Source organism: Culex pipiens, chromosome 1 (genome assembly GCF_016801865.2).
Source record: "Culex pipiens pallens isolate TS chromosome 1, TS_CPP_V2, whole genome shotgun sequence".
Classification (NCBI taxonomy): domain Eukaryota; kingdom Metazoa; phylum Arthropoda; class Insecta; order Diptera; family Culicidae; genus Culex; species Culex pipiens.
The window spans coordinates 24,104,503-24,129,984 of record NC_068937.1 but is presented as its reverse complement, the minus strand read 5'-3'; the positions used below and the strand labels follow the sequence as shown (position 1 = coordinate 24,129,984).

Below are 25,482 nucleotides of genomic sequence, written 5' to 3'. Positions count from 1 at the left end.
ATGCTTGGGCTTGAACAGCCTCCTAATTAGAAGATGTAAACAATGTGGGATCATACGAAAATCACTTTACGCATTCTTTCTATTCATCACCCAGATTGAGAGAGAGTCGAGAGATCCAGTTAAAAAAATCTGCAAACCCCTGAAATCGAAAAATGTCTGCAATAATTTTAAAACATCTGCACAGTTATCGATAAATCTGCACCAACCTCCTGGCACTCGCGCTGTCACGGGTCAAAACTGTCATCGTCGCCCAAGGTTACTGTAAGACAGGTTGGGCTGTTTTTGTAAGGTTGTATTGGTGCGAACACGGAGAAAAAAATAAAATGTCAGTTTTTGCTTGGAAAATTATTTTTCGACACTTTTTATCTCCGTGCACACTTTTCGACAAACCTCGTGACGTCACAAAGTTTTGTTTTTCTTTTGGTTGGCAGACGGGCGAGTTGGTTTTGACGAATCGGTGCCGTGATTATGGCCATCTGCAGGGTCAAAGGATGCAAATCAACCAGAAGTAATCCGACCGTAACCCTGCACAAATTCCCAAAAGATCCAAATGTGCGTGATAAGTGGTTAAAGTTTTGCGGGTGTGCTGACGGCCAGAATCTATTTGTTTGCTCCCTCCACTTCCGGGAAAACGATTACGAACACATTTTTATGCAAAATGCAAAAAAAATTCTTCAAAAATCAGGTAGGTTATTAATTGTATGATTGGATTTAGGAAATATTAAAAAATATTCTTTTAATTATGCAGCTGTGCCTTCAATCCGTGTCCCAGCGGTTGAATCTGCTCGGGATAACAGAGTATCGTGTCGGAATCGAAAGAAGCTGGTCGTGGAACTCTTGGAGGCGGACGAAATTCGGAGCAAAGAAGCGGCCGATTATCAAAAGCTGTTACATGAAGTTTACGAGCCGTTGAGCCCGTTTGATTGGTTCCCTTCAGTGTCAGTAACCGATCCCGCCATCGTCCGACCGGAAAGTGTGAGCGTGACGTCCGGAAGTCGAAGTCCTGCAGTCGATGTTTCGCTGCCCGTTCCCGCCATCGAACAACCGGAAAGTGTGGCCCTGACGTCCGGATGTCGTAGTCCTGCAGTCGATGCTGCCATCGTCCGACCGGAAAGTGTGAGCCAGACGTCTGGAATTCGCAGTCCTGCAGCCGATGCTTCGGTGCTCGTTCCCGCCATCGTCCGACCGGAAAGAGTGAGCGTGACGTCCGGAAGTCGAAGTCCTGCAGTCGATGTTTCGCTGCCCGTTCCCGCCATCGAACAACCGGAAAGTGTGGCCCTGTCGTCCGGATGTCGTAGTCCTGCAGTCGATGCCGCCATCGTCCGACCGGAAAGTGTGGGCCTGACGTCCGGAATTCGCAGTCCTGCAGCCGATGCTTCGTTGCTCGTTCCCGCCATCGTCCGACCGGAAAGAGTGCTGAAGAGTGCCTCCCTGCTGAAAAAGAATTAAAAACAAATACTTAAGCTTTTCTATTTTTATCGTTTCAGATATTCCAAAAAGCCATTCTGACTTCGATACAATCCATCCGGAGATTGCTCTTTAAAATGCGGGTCGATTATGGCATTTCTTTTATTATGTGCTATAAAGTAAATCAAGATTTTCTTGAAAGTCTATTTGCTATGGTGCGCCTGAATGGCGGCAACGATCATCCTTCTCCTCTGGAAGCATTAAACCGAGTGAAGCTTATTATCCTTGGGAAAAATCTGATGTTTCCGATGAGTGCCAATCAGAACACCGAGCTGAACAAGGACGTCGAAGAACACTTCTTGATGTCTTCGATTTTCCGCAAAAAAAAAAGAGTCAACATCGGACAACCCGGACGAGCCACATGATGAGGAAACCGACGAAGACGAGCCATGGACATTCCAACCAAGAAGGCGTGCTCTTGAAGAGCTAGATGGACAGAACTACGTGCAAGGGTACATGGCGAAATCGCTGATGAAGAACCACGACTGGACCGGAAATTACACATACCAACTGGAGAGCGGCACCGAGCAACAATTTGGGAAAGAAAACTACGTGGAAGATCTCTCACGGGGAGGGCTAGTTCAACCATCCCAACAATGGGAAGAACTGGCCGAACAAATGGAAGACTATTTCAACCACATTCACAATCTTGGAAAGGACAAAGAGGAGCCCGGCTTCAGGGACAGCACAAATGTTTGCCAAAAATCTATTCAAAAGATGACGAAAACGTTTCCCGATGTGCCAGCAGATGTTATAAAAACTTTCGTGAAAAAACGAATCAATATTCGTGTTCGACACCTAAAGAAGCAGATCCAGGAGAAGAAACATCATCGATTCAAGATCATGAAGAACAATAAGAAATCGAAAAATGAAGAGAAAAAATCAGAACTCAGCAAGAACCAGAAAAAAATTAAACATTTTACTACATAAATATCGTATTATAACTAAAAATATGTGAAACAAACTGAAATAAAAATCGTTTCATACATATTTTTGTTTACATCATACACTTTATTCACACAGAGAGAAAAACTTAACTGTATACCGTTATCTGGGACGAATCGGGACACATGAGGCGAATTTGTACAGTGTCTTAGCCCTTTTATTGTATTTTCATATTTAAATCTTTTTAGTGCTCTAAAAACTGCTGTCACGATTCGTCCCAGTTTACGGTATCAACCCAATCCTCCTAATTTGATAAAAAAATTAACAAACTAATAAACATTCCAAATGATTTGAAATCGTTTCGCAAGAAATTGTACTATCATTGCAATTCAAATTAAATTCATTTATATATTTTTCTGGAATCAGCAAATCCTCATTTAATGCTTAAAACAACTGTATGTACCTGCTCTTTATTCTTTTAACCCTGTTTGTCTCGAAAATCACCGTTTAATTTAAAATTGAACAAATCTTGAGTTTTTTTTGATAAGGTCCTATAAACAAATGTAAACATTGAGTGTATCCCGCTTACTCCGATGGACTTTGACATAAGGTGTGAAAGGGATACACTCAATGTTTACATTTGTTTATAGGACCTTATCAAAAAAAAGTCAAGAAATTTTCATTCAATTCCCTATTCTAGCCATAAGAAACGAGAACGTTGTGACGTCATCACTTGAAGGATCGCAAATGTTGACACTTTTTTGCTTACTAATACTAAACCAACACGTTTTCAGCCCAACCTTTCTTACAGTAACCTTGATCGTCGCCGCGGCTTCGCACCTGTCACCTGTCAACGCCACTCTCTTTGGTCCGTCAGTCAGTTTTTTCCCCGTCTTCTCGCTGTGGCTCACTGGCCGATTCGCTTTTTCGTGTTCCGCCGCGAAGCTCCCGTTAGCTTTGGTGCTGCTGCGTTTTTTTTCACTTTACCGCGCGCGCGTCCCTGTGCCAAATGGCCGCTGCCCTCTAAAGTGGAATCCTTTTTCGACGACCAGTGGCGGCGCATCTTCCGGAAGGCGTCTTGGTGCGTGCGACGGATTCGTGGAAGGGAGGAGAAAGGTTGTCCCTCCGGGGGAAGTGCCCCGCAGAGCTCCTGCCCCCGCGCAGTGAAAGTGATTTGGAGGAGGAGGTGGAGGAGCAAAAAAGTGAACTAAATTTGGATTAAACAGTTTGTTATTGCTGGAAGGAAAAGAGGATTACCACCGGTGGAACCGTGTTCCGGCGGAGAATCTCCCCGCCGTCGTCACAGTTGCAGTTGCGGCGTTCCCCCCGGGAGATGACGAATCGCTTTTGGCAGGTGTAACGAAGAATTGCGACATTCACCCACAGACGGAATAAACAAATTTTCGGGGCGGAGGAGGAGGGAGAGAACCTTCCCTGAGGGCAGCGCCCTCCCGCGGCCATCCCCTGTTTGCTAGAGGTCACACAGAAAGCATCATCATCATCGTCGGAGAATGAGTTTCTTCACCTCGTTCCAGGAGTTGCTGGTAAGTCGACGCGGGAATCGGTCCTCGGGAACCATTTTCCCCGGTCCCCGGTGTGTGTCGCCCTTTGCTCTTGATTCGACCTCGATACAGTTTTTTTTTCGTGTGTTGTATTTCTGTGCGCGCGGTTCCTGCCTGGATTCTATCGTGGGATGGGGTGGCGGAGGGAGAGAGACTCTCCTGGAATCCGGGAGGGATTGGGTTTAGGAGGGGAAAGGGGGACGAGAAGTGTTCATTTTGGTTGTCGGAAGAAAGTGTGTGCGCGAATTAATCGTGGGAAGGCACACAGAGAGAGGAGGGAAGAAGGGCAGTGTTGCTGGAATGATTTGTTTAAAAAATATAGTTTGATAGTGTATTTATCATTTATATTAAATTTTATTATTTTTAGTTTTTGTAATAAATATTATCAAAATAAAATTTAAAAAATTGCCCAAGCCTTTTAGAATCTATTTTTGGATTTTAATGCAGTGTGTCCACCAGATTTCGGTTATGAAATTTCCGGGTTTTTTTTTCTGAGTCCAATAGGAAAGTTTTAACATCAAAGAACGATGTTTTTTTAAACTGACCTGAGTATCAAAATACTTTTAAAATGCATACATTTATCTCAGTTAAAAAATAGCTTTCAAAAGGACGCTAGCATTATTTCAAACAAAGCCTTTTTGACTGGCTTTCAATCCATAACCATTATTTTCAGCTAGGGATTTTTCATCTGCATGGACTTAATTTTTTTCAAAATGCAAAATTTAAAATTAATATTGTTTTGCTTTTTTTGGTAAAATAAAAATCGATCTAACAACCTATCTTTTATTTTGCGGACCCGTTGAATAGGTCCTAGAATTGCGCATTCAACGATGGTTCGCTTGATTGATCCGGATATCATTTTCATCAAATCATCTGCGATCTGGCTTTAAAAAAGTGTATAATTAACACTTAAGTGCTCATAACTTTTTATAGGGTTGTCAGATATTAAATCTTACTTAACTAAACTTAATAATTGGGTACTAAACTGCCGTTCTACGCATAATTGTCCCATGTTCAAAAAAGTGCAACTTAAAAAAAACGCGATTGAAATTTTTCCATCGATTTCTGTGTTTCTACGCATAATTGTCCCGTGGGTTCTTATTCGTCCTATGTGTCCTCAATCGCCCCAGTTAGTAGTTTATCACTCTTATTTATGATCCTCTTGCTATACAGTATGTAAACAAGACTCAATGCTTCGTATAACTAATGATTCCGTGAAAGAAAATACTTGGTGGGACAATTATGCGTAGAAGTGTAACGATGGGACAAACAGACTTGGTGTTGTTTTTGATGAGTGTCCGAACAAAGTACTAGATTTTATGCGTTTTTCTTAAAGTATACGACAAACTAGACTCAAAAATGTCAAAAAGTCAAAATCGTCAAAAAACTACACGGGACAATTATGCGTAAAACGGCAGTATAGCCCTATGTCAATTTTTACGTACAACGGTAAAAAACACGATTAAAAACCATTTCTGATAACCTTTGTTTTTTCATTTAAATGCAATTTTTTTTGTCAAGACAACATTTTTTCGATGGATCAACTATGGTTCCCTTGGAACGAGCTGTCAAGACGGAACTTTTCTGTCAAGAAGGACCGCGAGGTTAATTTTTCAAAATTGATTTAAAAATCCATTTTTAACTCTTTGTGGTCGTACAAAGGGTTATTGTACTCAGAAAAATAAGCTTTATCGCTGTAAACAATAATATCAGCAATCTAAGCTTCATTTTAGGACCCAATTTTCAATAACGAATTGTGGGATTCCAAGACGGATCGAATGAGACCAAAACGGACAAAATCGGTGCCAGTGCTGAGCCAGTGCTGAGATAATCGAGTGACATTTTTTTTGCTCAACATCCCACTTTGAATTTGATTAAGTCGATATGTAGATATATTTATGTGAAAGTGGGTCTAGGAGGTTTAATAAAGAATTTTATTTCTCGACTGATTTCATAGCATTGTCTCAGTGAGGCGTGGAAGGCAAACACACTGATCCAAGATCCAGCACGAAAAACTGTAGATCAGCTGTATCCTTACAGAACATAGCAGAAAAATCTTTTTGTTGAATTTTAAATTGTATTTCTTTTCTAATCTTGCTAAAAATTTGCTGATTCTTTTACAATTTACAAAATTTTAGACAAAGATAAATTTTTGCCGAACCAGACTTCAACGATTTTAGTTCAAACTTAGAAAAAGGCGTGATTGTGCAAGTTTTAGGTTACTTAATCAAGGATCTGTACACTTTCCAATGAATTAAGGTTGTGCATAAAAAATGTTCGTTGACGTTGTTATAAAGTAATTATTTTGTTGGTTATGAATGTCAAGCTATGTTTTCAAAAGTTTTTTTTTTTCAAATATGGCTCCAGTTATGATTCTTTCTAGAAAATTTCTACGAATTCACGAAAAAAATAGGACGTTTCAGTTTATGTTTCACTTTTAAAATGCTGCCCAAAAATTAAAAATGAAATAATATTTTTTTTATTTCGAATCATGTTTTTAGATTCTTTGCAAAAAACGGAATTGAAATCACATGTTGCCTTAAGACTCAGAGAGAAAAAATTAAGGACATTTTTTTTTTAATGCCTAGTTCAGCGACGAAGTCAGATTTGAGTGGTAGATTTCCCGTTGCATTACCCAACACATTGAATTAATATTTCCACATCATTTTACAGCGTTAATGGGTTATGCTCAGTAACGGAAAATAAGACAATGTAAAAACATTTATTCCTGAAATCGATACTAAGATACTTTGGCTCCATTCTTAGTGCAGATTCAGGTTTGCGGACAAAATCACGTAGAAAAAAAATTGGACAAGTTTCAAGTTTTATCAGGGTGGTCCCACACACTTTTCTTTTGAAAACAACAACATGCAACTTGGCTTGCACATTTTTGAAATATTTGTGTTTTAGAAAGGCAACTTTTTTACCTTAAAATGGCTGTAATGTTTGACCTCCGAATTTTGTTTTTTTCGAAAACGAAATGTTTGTTTATAAAGCTGCTCCAAAAGTGCTCAGAACATCACTTTCAGCTTATTGAAGGTATTGTCTGATGTTTTTGACAAAATTAGTCGTAGAAGGCGTAAATTGCTAGATATATATATTTTTTTAATTGGTATTCCCTACAACTTTACTCTAGAAAAAAAAAAATCGTTGGAAATAAGATTTTGAAAAACACCCTAATCGTAAACTACCCTAATTTTAAACCAAACCAAATGTTGCCCCTTCTCATTTCTGGAGCAACATTTGAAAAGGGGTGGTACGACATTGCTCCTACGGCCTTTCATTACACTCGTTTAAATGGGACGAAAGGCCGTAAGATGTCGGAACGTCCCTTTTCAAATGTTGTTCCAGATCTAAGTGGTGCGAGCTGTGAGTTATGGTCAAGGTTTAAAGAAAATCCTGGTATGCTTAATTTAATACAATATAGTATTGAATTTATTAAAAAGATTATAACATTTACTCCGTACAAAGCATTTTAATGATCAGAAATAATTAATTTTTAAATTAATTTTTCTTCGTGTTGTAATGTTTTCCACAAAGTTGATCGAATTTGACACAATTACATCTCCTGAGTTTTTTTTTAATGGGTCCTATAAACCAAATATCCAGTTTTTGCTTTTTGGGTGTTTTTGAAACCGCCTTGAGTCAGGGGTATTAAAAAACACCCAAAAAGTAAAAACTAAAAATTTTGTTTATTGGACCTTTTCAAAAAAAAAAAAAAAAAAAAACTCCAGATATGAAAGACAATAGCTTATTGGACCTTTTCAAAAAAAAAACTCTAGAACTGATTTCATCTTGGAAAACAAAAACCACATTTCACGCAAATCAGGATCGTCAGTGAATTGATACAACTCCATATTTCTTCCATCTTTCGCCAAAGACTAAAAATTGCTACAAAAACTCAAACACAAAACATTACATAACTAAAATTAATAGCTCACATCTAAACATCATAAAAACTCGAACAAACAAAAAAAAATTGGTTCAAAAATCTGGCATACCATTAGTTTCTAGAGCCTTGAAACGCTGGTGCAATTGTGAGTGTTGCGACAGTTCGAGCTGGAGTGAAAACAGGGACGAAACTCGCACCACACAGCTCCAGATTTGTAACAACTCTTCTGAACTTCACAATTTTCGGAAAGTTCATCTTTCACTTAATTTTGCGATCTGGACCACTGTGCAATGGAATCCTACAATAATAATAATAATTGATATTATTAATAATTATTTTTCTGAAGACACCAAATTGGTCAGAAATCGGTACCGTAAACTGGGGAGACTTTGATAGCCCGGGGTGACTTTGATAGGATTTTCAAATGGCCGTCAAATGAATTTCTAAACATTTTTGAGAATATTGAGTATGTAAGCAATAAGGGATAGCTTATTATCGAAAATATATGCAAAAATGTGACTGTTACATTGGATGTATCAAAATTAGTGGCCAAATCAAATTTCTATCAATGTCACCCCGGGCTATCAAAGTCACCCAGTTTACGGTAGCAATGTTTTCAAGGGACCCTCCATAAACCACGTGAACAATTTTTTGAAATCTGAGTTATACTTATAGAGCATCAAAATTCCTATGAGAATCTCACTATTGGGAATTATTGGATGCAAGAAGCGCACCGTGTAGACCAAACCATATGAAAATATGGTTATTCTGGGTAAATGTTGACCAATTTTGCTCATATTTGGCCCAGAGTACAAAACAGCTCAAGGAAAAATATTCAGCTTGTGGAGTGAGGCTCTGTGAAAAAGTCTCATAATTCTGGACAATCGTCAAATCGCTAATAATGGCCCCTTGATAATTTTATTTAGCATTATGTTATTTTGATTTTGTTTGAAAATATTTTTTTTTTGTGAAATATTGATGAACAGTACCAGTGCTGAAAATGTCAGGTGTCATGACGCGAAAATCGGCGACGCTGACACGAATTTTTGAGATCCATTCACTGAACCGCAAAACCGTGACATAAACAAACCCGGCGCAGTCGTGAGTGCCCTAGCTCATTGAACAGCTGCAATGCGAGGCAGTAGTCGACCAACGCTCATTCGACGTTGCACGCACACATATAAAGAAACTAGTTTTTACACAAAAAGTTCGTATTTATGCGTGGAAATGTAACTTTGAATATAAGTTATGGTTGTTTTAAGTGTTTTGCACAATCTACAACCATTCAATTGTTTGAAAATAGTCAAAATAGTGTTTATAGAGGATTTTACGAGTCAGTCATATGATACGAATTGAGTGAGTGTAGCTCATTTTTTCACGTCTCTCATTCTCCAGCATTCGATCGGCACGAGTCAGGCGGCAGTGGTTGAACAGACACAGTAGGCTTACAGTCACATGCTAGCAGTGAACTGACATTTTGGTTTGCTTCATGTGTACGCTGGGTAGGAAACTTTTTGCAGGCCTGAACAGTACTGTAATAGTAGTTTATGCAACAAGTTGCAAAAAGAGGATTTTTTCAGCACGAGTCGTACATTTATTCAACGAGGTTCACCGAGTTGGATAAATACGAAGAGTGCTGAAAAAATCAAGTTTTGCAACGAGTTCCATACAACATTTTTTGCAATTCCGAAAAACACCAATTGAGTAAAATTTCAAGTCGAATTTTCATGTATTTTGTCAATAAATCGTTTAAATCAAAACAATGTTGAAAAGTGTTACTTTTCAAAACAAGTGCTGAAAAGTTCAACTTTTCAGCATTCATTTCAGTGCTGAAAAGTAGAACTTTTCAGCATTTATTTTGAAAAGTGTTGCTATTCGATTCTGTTATTTTTCGTACAGAAAAGTAGGCTATTTCGTCGTTCAAGAATGACAGGAAAAGTAAGTAGTTTCACGATGGAATTGCAAAAAAATAATTTGTTTGGTGGATGATTTTTTGTAATACTTTGAAATCAAATGATTGCAAAACTACTGGATTTATGTGAAAACTGTTGAAAACTTGACCTGTTATTTATTTTTTTATATATGTTTTGCTTCCCTCCCCTCGATTTTGGTTAGGTCGAGGGACATAAACTTGAAATAATATCAAATAAATATTTGCAACGTCCTAACGAATGACCAAAATTCGACTAAAGTCACCTTTCAAAGAAACTGGCCTCACTGCACCCCGTAATGAATGAATCATCTCCGTCATCCGTCGTAGTAAACATTCTTACTAGGCGCCATTCATTCACGTTTGCCTCTCTCTCTCTTTCTTCCGCCGTTTACGCTGAAAAACACGACATAAAACAGTTCATTTCTCATTCGCTTCATCGTGAACACGCATGAATCCTTGCTCTGTTTTGTGGTGGGTGTTGGGATTGGGGTCGACGTCGAGTGCTCTGCTCTCCCCTCTCGAGCAATAATAATTTGGAAAGTTTGAACGGTCATGCGACCCGTGCATGGGACTCAGAACCAGTGGCACTGGACAGTATTCCTCCTTCTCTTTTTGGGGGTTTTGGAAGGGGGAGAGATACTTTTAATGGAATCGTGATGGTTACGCAAGAGGAGCTCTGGCAAAAATCTGGATTTTTGGCTACACAAGGTTTCGTTGGTTTCAGATTGGAATATGTTTTGATTCTTGTTTTGTTTATTTTTTTTATTACAAATTTAATTTTTGAAATTTTTGTTTTGGATGAAACTTTGTGTTTTCATTTTGCATCATTAGTTCGTCCCTACAAGTCTCCATACAATGTTTGGCAGCTGTCCATACAAAAAAAAAACTATTCAAATATTCGAAAATCTTTATATTGAAAATTGACTTTCTTATCGATCTGAAGTTTTCGGTTAAGTTGTATAGATATTGCTTAGAACTTTTCAGAGAAAATTACATTCTTAAAAAAATAACTCATTTTTCAAATCCAAACTCGATATTTTTTTCAAATCTCGTTTTTGGATATATTTTAGAGGACAAAATATGTCATCTAACGAGCAATCAATGGCAAGCTGGTCAAAATTAATTTGAAAGTGTTGCCAATTTTTCGAATAAAATAAAATGATCTTCGAAAACAGAAAAAAAGTTTTACTTTATTTTTAGATAAAAATAAAAAATTCTATCGAAAAGTGCTTTACAGAATGTTGGAGTCTGCTTCATTTCTTGATGGATTTTTGTTTGTCTAAAATTCAGAATTCTCAATCCTGTAATTCTAAAATCTAAATTGGACAATTTCTAGAATTTTTTTCAACTTTTTTGAATTCCCTTAATTTATTAAATTTATTGATTTTTATAACTTCTAGATTTTTTTTTAATTTATTAAATTACTTTAATTGCTTGAATATTCTCAAAATTATTGAATTTCTTGAGTTTTTTCATATTTTCAAATTTATTGAATACCTTAATTTTTTTAATTGTTATTTGCTTACCTTTTCTAAAATTCCTTGAATTTCTTGGTTTTCTAAACTTTTAAATTTCCTAATTTTTTAGATTGTTTTGAATTTATGGATTTTTTCTGGTTTCCAAATTTTAAATTAATTTTATTTCTTGAATATTCTCAAAACTTTTGAATTTCTTGTGTTTCTGCATATTTTCAAATTTATTGAATGCCTTAAATTTTGAATTGTTATTTCTGGATTTTTTTTTCTGGTTTCCCAATTTTCTAAATTTATTTATTCGCTTGAATTTCTCGATTCTCTTAATTTGGTTAAATTAATCAAAATTGATTGGATTTGTTGATTTTCTAAAAATGGTTGAATTACCTGAGTTTCTTAAATTTTCTTGAATATATTAAATGTATTTCATTTCTTAGTTTTGATTTTCTCAGTTTCTTGAATTTCTATTTTTTAAATTTTCTTGAGTTTCTTATTTATTATTTTCTTGCTATTTTTTTTTTCATTTTCTTAAATTTCTTGAGTTTCTTAACTTGCTTGAAATAATCACAAATAATAAGTATCTTGAATTTCTTAAAATTGTTGAATGTCTTTAATTTAGATTTTCTTACAATTTTTATTTTATTTTATTTTTTCAATTTTTTTGAATTTATTTAATATTTAAAATTTACTTATTTTATTTTCTTATTTATTTATGATTTTTGTATAATTTCGGGCTTTTTTTAAATCGATAAATTTTCTTAATTCCTTACATTTTCTAATTGTTTTGAATTTCTTAATTTGTTTAATTGCCTGTTTTTTCGAAACTTGTGGAGTTTTTTATGATTTCCTGATTTTCTAAATTTATATATTTTTTTAAATTTCTTGATTTTTTTTTGCTTCAATTAATCAAAATAATCGATTTGTTGAATTATGTAAACTTGATTTTTTTATATTTCTTAAATTTATTTAATGTTTTAAATTTCTTAGTTTTGATTTTCTTACTTTTTCTTTTATTTCTTAAATTACAATTTTTTCATTTTTATGTTCCTACTTTTTTTCAATTTCTCAAATTTATAGAAATATATTAGATTTTTTAATATTTTGATTTTATTGATTCTCAATTTTCTAGAATTTTTTTAAATGTCTTGACCTTTTTAATTCGCTTGTTATATTTTGTTGAAATTTCTGAAGTTTTATTTGATTTTCAGATTTTATTGAATTTCTTCAAATTGTTGAATCACCTGAGTTTCTTGTGTTTCTTAAATTTCTTAATTTTGTTTTTCTTATATTTGTTTTTATTGTTCAAATTTCTATTTTTTATTATATTTTGCTTCTTTAATTTATTTGAAGCCTTAAATTTCTTCATTTTGATTTTTTTATTTATATAAAAAAATCTTATTCAAAAAAAATAATAATTTTCTAAATTTCTTAAATTTTTGGAATTTTTGAATGTCTTAATTTTTAAAAATGTTTTTTCAATTGATTTTTTTAATTTTTTGAGTTTTTAGGATATTTAGATTTTATGAATTGATTTATTTTCTTCATTTTGTTGATTATCCTAATTTGTTTGAATTAATCGAAATCAATCAATTTCTTGAATGTCTGAAAATTGTTGAATTATCTGAGTTTCTTAAATTTATTGAATTTATCAATTGTCTTGAATGTCTTAAGTATCCTAATATTGATTTTTCTTATTATTTTTTAATTTAATTAATAATCGAATTAATTGAAGTTCCATTTTTTCAATTTTCAGAAAAAAACTGGGTTTATTGAATTTTTTTTTAATTTTGATTTTCCTACTTATATTCGAATTTCTTAAATTTCTATAAATATATATTTTTCTATTTCATGATTTTTTTATTTTTTTAAATGTTTTGAATTTCCTGAACAAAAATTATTGGTTTTACAGATTTCCAGATTTTCTATTTTTATTTATTTCCTTAAATTTCAATCAATTAATTTCTTGAATTTCTTAAAATGGTTGAAATACCCGAGAATCTAAATTTGTTCAATTTATTAAACGTCTTAAATTTCTTGATTTTGACTTATTCATATATTTTTTTTAATTTCTTGAATTTCTTTTTTTATTTTTTTTTTAATTTTTTTAAATTTATTGAATGTCTAAAATTTTATTTTTTTGAATTTTTGAAATGTCCTGAAAATTGCTTGTTTTTTTTTGGATTACCAGAGTAACTAATTATGTTTATTTCTTTTATTTGTTCTTAATTCATTTGAATTAATCATATTTCTTGATTTCTATTTTTTTATCTTGTTTTTATTTATTTAGTTTTTATATTTCTGAGATTTCTTGTATCTTTGAATTTCAAAAAAAATAGGATTTTTCGGTATTTCTTAATTTTTCCTTATTTTTTTACATTTTTTTTGAATCGCTGGAATTTGTTACATTTCTTGAAATCTTTAATTTTTAGGTTTTTTTTAAACAATTTCTTGAATTTAAACTTTTTTTTTAATTTCATTATTTTTTTTTGCTTACTGAATTCTTAAATTTGTTAAAGTTTTTGAACTTCAAAGTTTTGGTTTATTCAGTCAATATTTTTATTTCTCACAAAAAAAAAATCACGATTCAGGTGTTCAGGTTACAAACATGGCCAATTTGACAAAAACAAAACATTGTTTATTAAAAAATACATAAAAAAAAATCCGTTTAAGAAAAATCAAGTCAACTAACACGTTCCCCCTTTTTTCTTCCAGGACTTTGACCACTCCACCAACCTGAATGGCTTCCACTTCTCCAACAGCCTGTTCGGCTTCGACTCGAACTCGCTGCCAACGCTGGAGAACCTGCCCCCACCGGTTCCGACGACTCCGCTGGCCCCGCCCCCCACTACGCTAGACCTGCCCCCACCGCCAGCCTGCTCCCCGCTCCAGCTCGCACGCAATCCCTCCCCGCTGTTGGAAACGCCCACCAAGGCGTTGACGCCACAACTCTCGCCGGAAGTGCACTACAATCATCACGTGCCCCAGCTGCAGCCACCTTCGGTGGCCACGCCGGCGCCTCCGGCGCCCAAGTTCCAGCTCAAGGTCACGCCCAACAACGAGATCTACATCTCGAACGAGTCGGGCACGTTCTGCGAGCTGGCCGGAAGTTTCGTTCCGTCGTCGCCGCTGCGGGGTTCGCCGGAAATGGTTCTCGAAGAGGAGGCGGTGCCGGAACCCGCGCCCAAAACGCTGTTCTGCGTCGAGCGAAGTGGCCTCAAGCGGCCACTGTCCCCCTCAGACCGACGGTACGGCACGTCCGGAATCTTCCACGTGCGTGGGTCGCCCAGCAAGAAGAAATCTACCTCGGCCGGCGCTGGCGCCGATGGCCACGGGTCGGCCCAGCCGGAGGGCGCCAAACTGGTCGTCTCGAACGTCATCAACAACGGGCTGATCGTCAACAAGAAGCACCTGTCGACGACGGGCGAGGAAGCGATGGCACCGACGACGGTGGCCGTCACCACGCCGGAACGGCGCATCATGCGGCCAAAGAAGCGCAAGAGGAAAATCCCACCGAAAGCGGCGGTCACGCTGGAAGCGAAGCTGGAACCGCCGAACGGGCGGATCGTGACGAAGGTGGTCCCGAAAGCGAGGAGGAAGGAGGAGGAAAGCACCCTCAACTTTTCCGGCATCAAGGAGAAGGCCGCGCAGGAAGCGATCTTTACGGAAAAGGTGCCGGAAGTGGTGGTGGTGCCGCCGCCGCCGAAGAAGAACGGACTGAATGGGACCAGTTTGGGGACGGTTGTGGCGGCGGCGGCGAAGGAGGTTAGCAGGGAGGAGCAGCAGCTGCCGGAAGTGCAGGAGATTAGGGGGTCGGAGGAGGGGGCGGTCGTCGCGCCGACCAGTCCGAGCAGTCCGGTGGAGCTGAAGGTCGTGGCGGATTTGGTCATGGACAAGGAGGTGTTTGGGCATATCTCGTTGCTGAAGTGAGTATTGCAAAATTCACTACAGGCTACTCTAACATTTAAGGATCGAAAAAGCGCTTCCCTAACACGGATGTGAACTTTAAGTACTTAGCATGCAAAAAGGGGCAGACGAACTGACGAAGTCTTTTGTGGTCTCTTTTCCAAGTTTCTGCTCCAACTTTGGAGTCCGATGGCTTGAATGAAGAGATCACCCAAACCTCTTTCTACTACAAGGAACCTTCCACTCCAGGGTTCGAACTGACGACCTTTGGATTGGCCAGCGATTCCACCGGAGTAGGCTGTGAACAGGATTAACATTATTGTATAGATTCTGTCATAATTGAGTAAACGACAGTTTCAGCGTCCTGCGACTTTTTACTGAGAAGCTGAAATCGGTATACGCATTTTTGATGCAAGACTCCGTTCAAGCGGTCTACTTCGATTCTCGCAGAAGCTAAAAGCGCGTGTTAAATTAACTGCTGGCGAACTTAGCTGTTTTTTTCTTGCTTGCCGAATCCGATCGCCTCCTTCTGATATACTTCTGATATCTTCTATAGCAAACCGGTGATCAGCTATAACAATATTGTTATAGGGAAATTAAGAAATGATAATGTAATTCCAATCAGCTCTTTAGCAGTGTAGTGATGTTTATATCTCGAGTTTTTTTTGAAAAGGTCCTATAAACAAAATTTTCACTTTTTGCTTTTTGGGTGTTTTTGAATACCCCTGACTCAAGGCGGTTCTAAAAACACCCAAAAAGCAAAAATTAAAAATTTTGTTTTTAGGACCTTTTCAAAAAAAACTCGAGATATGAACTATACATTTTATACTAAATGACATCCTTTGTTCCTGGCTTTTCCGTGAGAATTTCCAAACGATCTGCGATAGGAGGAGCATTAATAAAGCTTCCTAAACCTAGCAGCCGTGTGTGAATCAATTGTTTCCTGTGATGGCCAACGGACTAAATCTTGAAGACTTAGTAAACAAGTAAACAAAATATCATTTATTGCTTATTGGGTGGTTTTCAATTCTCCTTCAATAGTGTAGGGGAAATATACCTATTCTCAGCCTATTAAGCCGCGACTCTTGATTTATTTAAGAATTTCTCAGTAATTTTCAATTAAATCATCAAGTTTCTATGTTCATTAGAAAGAAAAACTCTTCCTAAACATTTCAATATAAAATAATATGAACCTCTGTTATTTAATCTATTTTTAAAATCATTTTTAATTCACTCCATTAAACCATTTAGCACCACTACATACAAAATGTGCATAAAAGCCATAATTTCGAATGGCAAAGGGCCTGTGAAAACTGAGACAGTTTTTAAATTTGTATTCAAAATGACCGTTATTTTGGGCAGGGCAAGGATTGATACCTAAGAGCATGCAATGGCACTGACCTTGTTGCGTGCTCTTCGGTTGACGTCCACGTAAGGAACATCCTGGAAGGAGCGTAACTAACTACATCCGTAGTTCTGTTAGATCATCCGAATTATCTTGATCAGTACAGTATAGCTCTGGTTCCTTGCGAGTGTCCTATTTTCTTACCTCCACGTTGGCTTGGTTTTCATGATGACCTAGCTGGTGGCCTGTGGAAACGGATCATAAACCTTTGACCACCGCGGGTCAGAGTCGAGACGGCTAAAAGAAAGGGGCGCGACAATGTGGGAAAGGTAAGTAATTTGTGATTGTAGACGGTATTGTTTTGATTCGCAGTATGTTGAGTCAACTGCTGTGGATGTACCTGAGCATCGCAGGTAACTCATCATTCTCAGCTACCACCTATCTCCTATTTCTATTTTGCTCTACTGATTCTCACTTCTTCACTGATTCTTCTATTTAATATCCATCATTTGATTTTGATTTTACTAACTTTTGATTCTCTTATCTCTCAAAGCTTTTCCACTCTTTTTTACCAATTGATACTGCTGTAACAAACTTTGTTTTTTCCATAAAAATATATTTTTCCTTAATGTACTAGTAATATCAAGTCTATTTATCAATATTTTTTTTATTTATTGCGAATTTATTTATTTGAATAATTTTTTATCTGTCCTATAAATTATCATTACTATAATCTAAGCTTGTTTTGTATCTCTATTTATTAACTATTGTCTAATTTTACATCTAATACATCTAGCTTCTCATTTTTATTCTTTAAATACGCTCATCATTCTCTTACAATTGATACTTGATTTTTATAAAATAAATTCTCTTTTACTGTCTATTGTTTTCAATCTTCACCTTTTTTTTCAAACAAGTAAGGTTTGAGTCCTTACTCAATATATCGAATAACCAAAGTCACACACAACATTATTGTACTTTTGGTAAACTTTTGAATAACATGCTTAGGTTCAAAACATTATAACAAAACACCGCGACAGAAAAAATAGCAACAGATAAACACGACTCAACACTAGGAAAGATTTCAGGAGAAAACAGTACACAGTAAAATTACAACTAGTTTTTGAATTCAAACTAAAAATAAAACAGTTTTTGCTTTAATGAACGTTGATAGGCACACTATAAATGGTTAGGCGCTTATACTTACATCAAACCCTACGTAATGTACCACCCCCGGCCGAGTTAAAATGCGTAACCGGAAAAGAAGGTGTGCATGCCTGGCACGAACACTCAAAGCGTGTTCTAGCGTGTTGCTCGTACTGACTCAGAGCAAGGGTAAGATGTAGGTGTAAGGGCAGTGCGTGTTCGTCGGGAACCTAGTGCATAAGATCGGTCAAGGCCCGTTCTTACACTGAAAATTGCGAATTGCGAAAATGACCGTTATTTTGGAAATAATAAACGCTATATTTTTATCCAAAATCAAGCAGCGTAGTTTTATCAGGTAAAAAGGGACAAAAATGACTAGATTTATATGCAATTTAATATAAATTACAAAAAGAGCATGGAAATATACCCAGATACTATAAAAGCGAATTTTCAGAAAATCAATTCAAAAGGTCCATATTTATGAGGGTTGAAGGATTCCGATCTTTTTGAGCAGCTAAAATCGGACACAGCCGCAGCACTTAAAACAATGAAAATCGTTCTAACCACTTGTTTGAAAATAACACCTTGATACCCATGTTCAAGAAAAGATTGAATATGCTGTACAAAATTTAATTATTTTATAAGTGCTTGGGAGCATACTTTCATAATTTTTACATGTAGTTTTTGACGATTTTGAGTTTTTGACATTTTTATGTTTAGTTCAACGTATACTTAAAGAAAAAGACACAAAATCGCAAACCCATTAAAAACAATATCAAGTCTGCCCAATCGTTGCACTTCTACGCAAAATTGTCCCGTAAAGTATTTTTTTTTCGCGAAATCATCGGCTTTACGAAGTTGATTCTGATTCTGCTGGAGATGTAGGTTCTGGGACCGCATCCGGGCGGGTTAGTCTCGAGGAACGTCAGGTTCAACCCCGGTGCAGCACTCATGTTGCTTGTTCTCGTGGTGTTGAGGTTCCCGGACCGCCTCCCGGCGGATTGTTCTCGAGGAACGTCGCGTTCCCCTCCAAAGCGCCGATGTCGTCATGTGATCTGGCAGTCACTGGTTGTTTTTTGTTATTTCCAAATCCAGAGGGCTTTCTTCGGGTTCTGAAACAAAAGATTTATAAAATTTTAATATTTGCTGCAAAATTAACTTTTTTTAACTCACCAGAAATCAAAAAAAAAAAAAAAAACACGCCACGACGATTTTCACAATGTTGACACTGCTGAACTGTCAACCAATTTTACAAAGGGTCTAATCAGTTTTCAAGTTGAAAATGACGCATGAGTTGCCAGATTCGTGGCAAACTTGGGTTGCATGGAAGGAAAAGATTTAAGAGTCATAGAAAAACAAGAAAAATAATGTGTTATTGTTTGGCAACACTGCAAATGTGTTGGTGTTTGTGCCAGCTTGAAAGAGTGGCGAAGTTTGATGAAAATACAATTGCAGCTGTAGTTTTTGTATTATTTTTAAAGTGATTTTTCCTACTAAAAACTAACATTTTCAAGAAAAAAGAAATTTCAGTGTCAATGTGAAAATGATTTTTTAAACGTAAGCGTCGAAAAAAGGTATGAAGTTTTTAACACATATACGAAAGGAATACGATTTTTGGCAAGTAACCTCATTTTGGCGCCACCTACACCCAACCGGCGGTCGCATGATTGTGATACATGGCGGCATGAAAGTATATCAGAATCTGCATGAAATCTGTCCTCATGCATTTTTTGCGATATAGGGGTATGCCATTTTTGCCCGTTACCGACAATTATCGACATTACCGACGGCAGATTGTTTGTATTGCAGAAAAAAAATCTTAACAGAACGAGGATTGAACCATCAACTTCTGGGTTGCTGATCCGACACGCTACCACCGCGCCATGAACGCTTGATGAATGGTGAGGGACAGCGCGAGAACATAATGTTCTCTCTAGAGTGTTGCTCGGGGACGCGCCAGCATTCTATGTGTTGGTGAGAACTGCAGATCGCTGACGTGTTTACACGCGGGCAAAAATGATTCATGGGCTTGCTGCAAAAAATGTAATAAAATATAACATTTTCTGCAGCAAATCCACTGTTGCAGATTTTGAGATATATTTTTCGTTTGGGTGTACATTTGAAACACAGGCGCGCTGCAAAACCTCATTCTGCTGGATTGAAGAACAAAATCGCTTATTTCTCATGACTCCCTGCATCAATCTTAATGAAACTGGTTGCAAAAGACGAGAACATTTTTTTGCTTTAAAATAATGAACATCATTTTTTGGGCGCGCAAAAATTTGTGACCTTTTTCTTTAAAAAACATGTTTTGGAACACGAAAAAATTTGTTTACCCGGTATATATCAATGAAATCAACAGTTTTATAGAGGATTTGCAGCAAAGCTAAAAGACACATGTCGCCACCTATGAACAAATAGCGTAAACCTATGATTTTTTGAAAAAATGTGTTTTTTCCTTCATAATCAACATTTTTATAAAACTTATGCCGGATTCAGATGAGAAAAATTATTTCCAACAATTTGGTGTACATTTTTCCAATATTTGTTGATTTTTCTATAGAGAATTTGCTGCAAAGCTAAAAGACACATGTCGCCACCTATGAACAAATAGCGTAAACCTATGATTTTTGAAAAAATGTGTTTTTTCCTTCATAATCAACATTTTTACAAAACTTATGCCGGATTCGGATGAGAAAAATTATTTCCAACAGTTTGGTGTATAATTTTCCAATATTTGTTTGATTTTACTATGAGAAAACTGTAGATTTAGAAAAAGATAGTAATTTGGACTATTTGGCAAGAAAGTCTGTCAAAAATCAATACAAATTGTTGAATATACGTTAACACATCTGTTATCAACTATATAACTGTTTATTTCATTGATATATACGGGGAAACTCATTTTTTCGTGTTCCAAAACATGTTTTTTAAAGAAAAAGGTCACAAATTTTTGCGCGCCCAAAAGTTGATGTTCATTATTTTAAAGCAAAAAATTTTTCTCGTCTTTTGCAACCAGTTTCATGAAGATTGATGCAGGGAATCATGAGAAATAAGCGATTTTGTTCTTTAATCGACAGAAAGGCATACGACTTTAGGCAAGTAACCTCATTTTGGCGCCACCTACATTTGAAACGCAGTCGCGCTGCAAAACCTCAATGAGAAAACTGTAAATTTAGAAAATGATAGTAATTTGGACTATTTAGCAAGAAAGTCTGTTAAAAATTAATACAAATTGTTGAATATACGTTAACACATCTGTTAACAACTATAGAACTGTTTATTTCATTGATATATACGGCGGAACTCATTTTTTCGTGTTCCAAATCATGTTTTTTAAAGAAAAAGGTCACAAATTTTTGCGCGCCCAAAAATTGATGTTCATTATTTTAAAGCAAAAATTTTTTCTCGTCTTTTGCAACCAGTTTCATTATGATTGATGCAGGGAATCATGAGAAATAAGCGATTTTGTTCTTCAATCCAGCAGAAAGGAATGCGATTTTTGGCAAGTAACCTCATTTTGGCGCCACCTACATTTGAAACACAGTCGCGCTGCAAAACCTCAATAGTTTATAACAGATGTGTTAACGATGTTGATATTCAACAATTTTTATTGATTTTTGACAGACATTCTTGCCAAATAGTCCAAATTACTATCTTTTTGTAAATTTACGAAATTTACAGTTTTCTCATAGTAAAAATCAAACCAATAATGGAAAATTGTACACCAAATTGTTGGAAATAATTTTTCTCATCCGAATCCGGCATAAGTTTTATAAAAATGTTGATTATAAAGGAAAAAACACATTTTTTTTCAAAAAATCATAGGTTTACGCTATTTGTTCATAGGTGGCGACATGTGTCTTTTAGCTTTGCTGCAAATTCTCTATCAAAAGTTTTAAGCACTTAACTGCCCATGTTCGTATAAATGTCCCATTAGGGTGTAATAACAAAATCGATTTTCCAGCACAGCAATTTTTCAGTTCCTTTTGGGGTCCTAAACAACTCCCCAAAGTTTAAGAACGATTGGTTAAGTCCCCACTTTGCGCAAAGCGATTTGTATGGGGAAAACCATTTTTTTGAATTTTTATATTTAAAAAAATCCACGTATTACGCTGTACTAAAACCGGATTCATATTCGGATGCTCTGGACTTTCCCTCTACAACTTTCCCGAAGAGAGTATGGTGCTAACTTGCTCCTGAAAAAAGATACAGCGTCAAAACTCGTCTAAAACGTGATTTTCGAGCAAAAAACGTTACTTAATCCACCGTAGAGTGGTTGATTCCTTCCTCATAATAACATAGTTTTGGTTTTGGTAAAATAAAACTGTTCAATCTACAAATGATAAAGTTAGCATATTTGCAATCTTAGAGTATCATTAGAAAGGCCTTTTACTGATCCAACAAACGATGGAAAAATCGATTCGGATATTGCTTTTATAGAAATATCTGTACTCCGATCTCCAGAAAGTGTATAAAAGCTAATAACTTTTGATAGGATTATCAGATCTTTGATGTTTTGGGCTCATTTGAAAGGTCTTTCAATTATCTAACTAACGACGGGTCGCATGACGGACCGGAAGACCATTTCTATCGAAATATCTGAGATAATCCAGTGCAAATTTTTTTGATCAACATCCCACCACACACAGACATTTGCTCAGAATTTGATTCTGAGTCGATATGTATACATGAAGGTGGGTCTAGGAAGTCAAACTTAGAATTTCGTTTTTCGAGTGATTTTATAACCTTTCCTCAGTAAGGTGAGGAAGGCAAAAACTGTGCCCTTCTCAAACACAGATGTAAGCTTCAAGTACCGGAAATGCCTGTATTATTGCAATGTTATCGAACGCCATTCTGGTTGTTATGTCTGTTAATTCTGGTTTTTGCCATTGCTGAGCACCTTTGCGAAAAAGGTTATTCCTCATAGAATTATATTAACACTGAATTTTTAGTATGTTTACGTAATGTCCACTGAAATTATAACCTTCGAATACGTGGAATGTTGGGTCAGAATCCAGCTTTGGAACTTTCATATACTCTTCTTTCGATGAACTTCTGTCCATCGTTTAAGCCGTTAGCACTTTTCGTTGGGTTCGAGAGTTTGATGATGTGGTCTACCAATGTCAATGTCGTAATATCCTATTGTGAACCAATTGTAAACAGGCTCAGTATTTTCTTGGTTTACGAACCATTGCTTCGTTGGACTTTAGCGACATAATCCTTCCTCGATCTCTGGAGCCATTAATTTCCATCATGTTGATGGCAGATCGAAGCCGAAATTCCATTGTTGTTAAGAGGTATGTCATCGGCTTTCGGTAGGTCCGGAACTGTTATGTAAGGTATTACGGAGACATCTCTTTTTCTCATCGTGGTTCAAACTTTAGCTAAGAGTGTGGAATCTCACCCACCGATTCATGTGGTTGATAGAATTAGATTAAACAAGCCTTACCCGACAAACTTCGTCCTGCCTTTTATGGTTACCTGACGTTTCTTGCTTGTTTGCTAATTCAGCCTCCTGTGATCAAAATTTGATTTTACGTAGCTTTTCCCATACAATCTGCAGATTTTCCGGAATCGTTTCCAGAGTGGCCAAATTGGAACTTTTTGGTGTAAGAACCTTCCTTGGGCTTATACGAACCCAACGCAATAAAAAGCACCTCGATCCGACGCTCCGTATTGAACTGATTCGCGTTCGAACAAAACCGTCGAAATTTTTGATATATATAGAGATATTAGATCAACTGTCATAATATTGAAAACCCATGGCTACTACGATTCTACGAATGTTTGGGATTTGAGACATGTGAACACGTACTGATGGCTTTCCCTCCCTATCTATTCCAGCACCTCCCCGGACCGCGGCAAAACCGTCATCTACCAGAACCCGGTCACGAGCCGGAACGTCATCTACAGCATCCTGAACCCCAAGTCGCTGAACCTGGCGCTGGCCGGCGTCGACCGGTCCACGACGGCAACGCTAACCCTGCAGCCTCACCGCGGTGGCCGCAAACCTAAAAAGCGCGGCCGCAAGCCAAAGGCTTCAGCTGAGAACAACGGCGGAGTGGAGCAGGAAGGTGCTTCCGCGGTGCCCGCGGCGGAGCCGCTCGACCCGTCCGTCCCGGTGATGGTGACGCGCTCGGGGAGGTTGAGCAAACCGCCTCGCTACGCGAACAACTTCTTCCAGAACATGAAGCAGAAGGGGTTGGAGCCTTCGGCTCCGCTGGATCCGCCTCCACCGCCACCGCCACTGCCTCCGCCGCTGCTGCCGGATCCGGAGACGGCGGAAAAGTTGCCTAATTTTTCGGCGGCGCTGAACTCGGTGGAGGAGCAGCAGAAGGTCGAGCAGGTTCAGAAGAGGAAAATGACCGTTCCGCTGCAGTACCGGTGTGCGACCTGCAACAAGATCTACCTCGGCAAGCGAATGCAGAGGCACCTGCAAAAGTACCCGAGTCACAACTCGGCCGAGGGGGAACGGGGGGAGGGCGGCGAGGCGGGCGCAGCCCGCAAGGACAAGGAGGAAAAGTCGACGTACTTGTACAAGCATTTGTTCGACCTGCTGCAGCGGTTCACCGAAAAGGACAAGGGCCGGATCATGCTGAAGGAGATCAGCAACTTTGTGGACTTTGTACGGGCGTTGATCCCGCGCCTCATCACAAACGACGAGCAGAACTCCACCGTCGAGTACATCGACCACAACGTGGCGGACGTGCTGCGGCTCAACCACGGCAAGTACCGCCTCAAGCTGTCCTCGCTCGCGGAAGAGTACGAGAAGCTGAACCTCACGGTGAACCTGCTGGACGGCGATCACGACGAAGTGGCCCCACCCAACCCCCACCCCCCAATCACGAGCACCCCCAACGCGGACCGCGCCACCTTCTCCTTCAACGCGGACGACCTCCTCAACCAGTCCAGCTCGTTTCCCAGCCTGACGACGCTGATGCACGAACACCACGTGCTGAACACGATGCTGGCACCCGCCACCAACAACAATCACTACTTGTACAACAACAATGTGCCCCAGCAGCAGCAGCAGTTGCTGACTCAACCACAACAACACTACACTCACAATCACCATCACCATCTCAACAGCTTGCCGGCAGTGTTGCAGGAAGAGCCGGTCGTGGTGAGTCAGCCCCTGGCGGGGCTGTGCAAGAGTCCGGTGCAGCATCACCACCATCTGAATCATCATCATGGGGCGGCGTCGGCGGGGATGGTCAATATGGCGCTGAATTTGTACTGAAGAAGTTGGGGGGAGAATTGTGCATGGAACTACAAATTATTTGTAATGGGACAACACAAAACAGAGCAAGCTTTTCTCGAAGGAAGAGAAATATTAAAAAAGGGGAGAAACACACAACACAACAAAACAATAATACAAAGCAGAATGGTTTTAAATTGAGTCTAATCAGTATACAAAGAAAAAAAAAGGATAATAAATTAATTGAATGATATAGTAGAAAAAAGAGGGGGTGTTGTTTTATTGTTTGATTGGAAATTTCAACGCATCAAAGATTATCAAAGTTTCCTAGCAAGCACCTACACGTAAAATGAGTAAACCAAGTTCAGCGTGTTTGCGGAGAGACACGTCAAACGAACGAACTGACAGGAGCGAGAGAGTAAATGTCAGACGGAGCGGACGTGTTGACCGGAGTGAAGATTCTACACCACCTAGGAATTAAAAATGGAGAGAAGATTCTCACCATATCAATTCATCCATTGCTGGCCGCTTCTATCTTTACCGCACATTGGGAATTTGTAAGACGGGAATTGTAGATGCTCCACCTTTTTTTAAGAGGAAAAGGGAAATTCTCCACGGTATCCTCAAGTTAGTTTCGCTTGGAATAGGATGGTTTTTGGGAAGGTCTAAGGAGTTA

At 37.8% G+C, this 25,482-nt stretch overlaps 2 protein-coding genes across 2 annotated transcripts; both read left to right on the top strand.

Annotated features, from left to right (window-relative positions):
• The first annotated feature begins 256 nt into the window (after positions 1-256).
• Positions 257-2,422, top strand: LOC120414507 (uncharacterized). Its single transcript, XM_039575709.2, has 2 exons — positions 257-685; positions 749-2,422. The coding sequence occupies exons 1-2, from the start codon at positions 469-471 to the stop codon at positions 1,447-1,449; spliced, it is 918 nt and encodes a 305-aa protein (XP_039431643.1). The 5' UTR covers positions 257-468; the 3' UTR covers positions 1,450-2,422.
• Positions 2,423-3,219: 797 nt separating this feature from the next.
• On the top strand, positions 3,220-25,073 carry LOC120414521 (proteoglycan 4). The gene is made up of 3 exons (XM_039575729.2): positions 3,220-3,896; positions 13,924-15,134; positions 23,453-25,073. Exons 1-3 carry the CDS (start codon positions 3,864-3,866, stop codon positions 24,846-24,848), a joined length of 2,640 nt encoding a protein of 879 aa, XP_039431663.1. The 5' UTR covers positions 3,220-3,863; the 3' UTR covers positions 24,849-25,073.
• Positions 25,074-25,482: the final 409 nt, after the last annotated feature.

Coding starts and splice junctions, on each gene's coding strand:
- LOC120414507 (XM_039575709.2), top strand. CDS start 469: ATGGCCATCTGCAGGGTCAAAGGATGCAAATCAACCAGAAGTAATCCG. Junction 686..748: donor AAAAATTCTTCAAAAATCAG/GTAGGTTATTAA, acceptor TTAATTATGCAG/CTGTGCCTTCAATCCGTGTC.
- LOC120414521 (XM_039575729.2), top strand. CDS start 3,864: ATGAGTTTCTTCACCTCGTTCCAGGAGTTGCTG. Junction 3,897..13,923: donor CCTCGTTCCAGGAGTTGCTG/GTAAGTCGACGC, acceptor TTTTTCTTCCAG/GACTTTGACCACTCCACCAA. Junction 15,135..23,452: donor GGGCATATCTCGTTGCTGAA/GTGAGTATTGCA, acceptor TATCTATTCCAG/CACCTCCCCGGACCGCGGCA.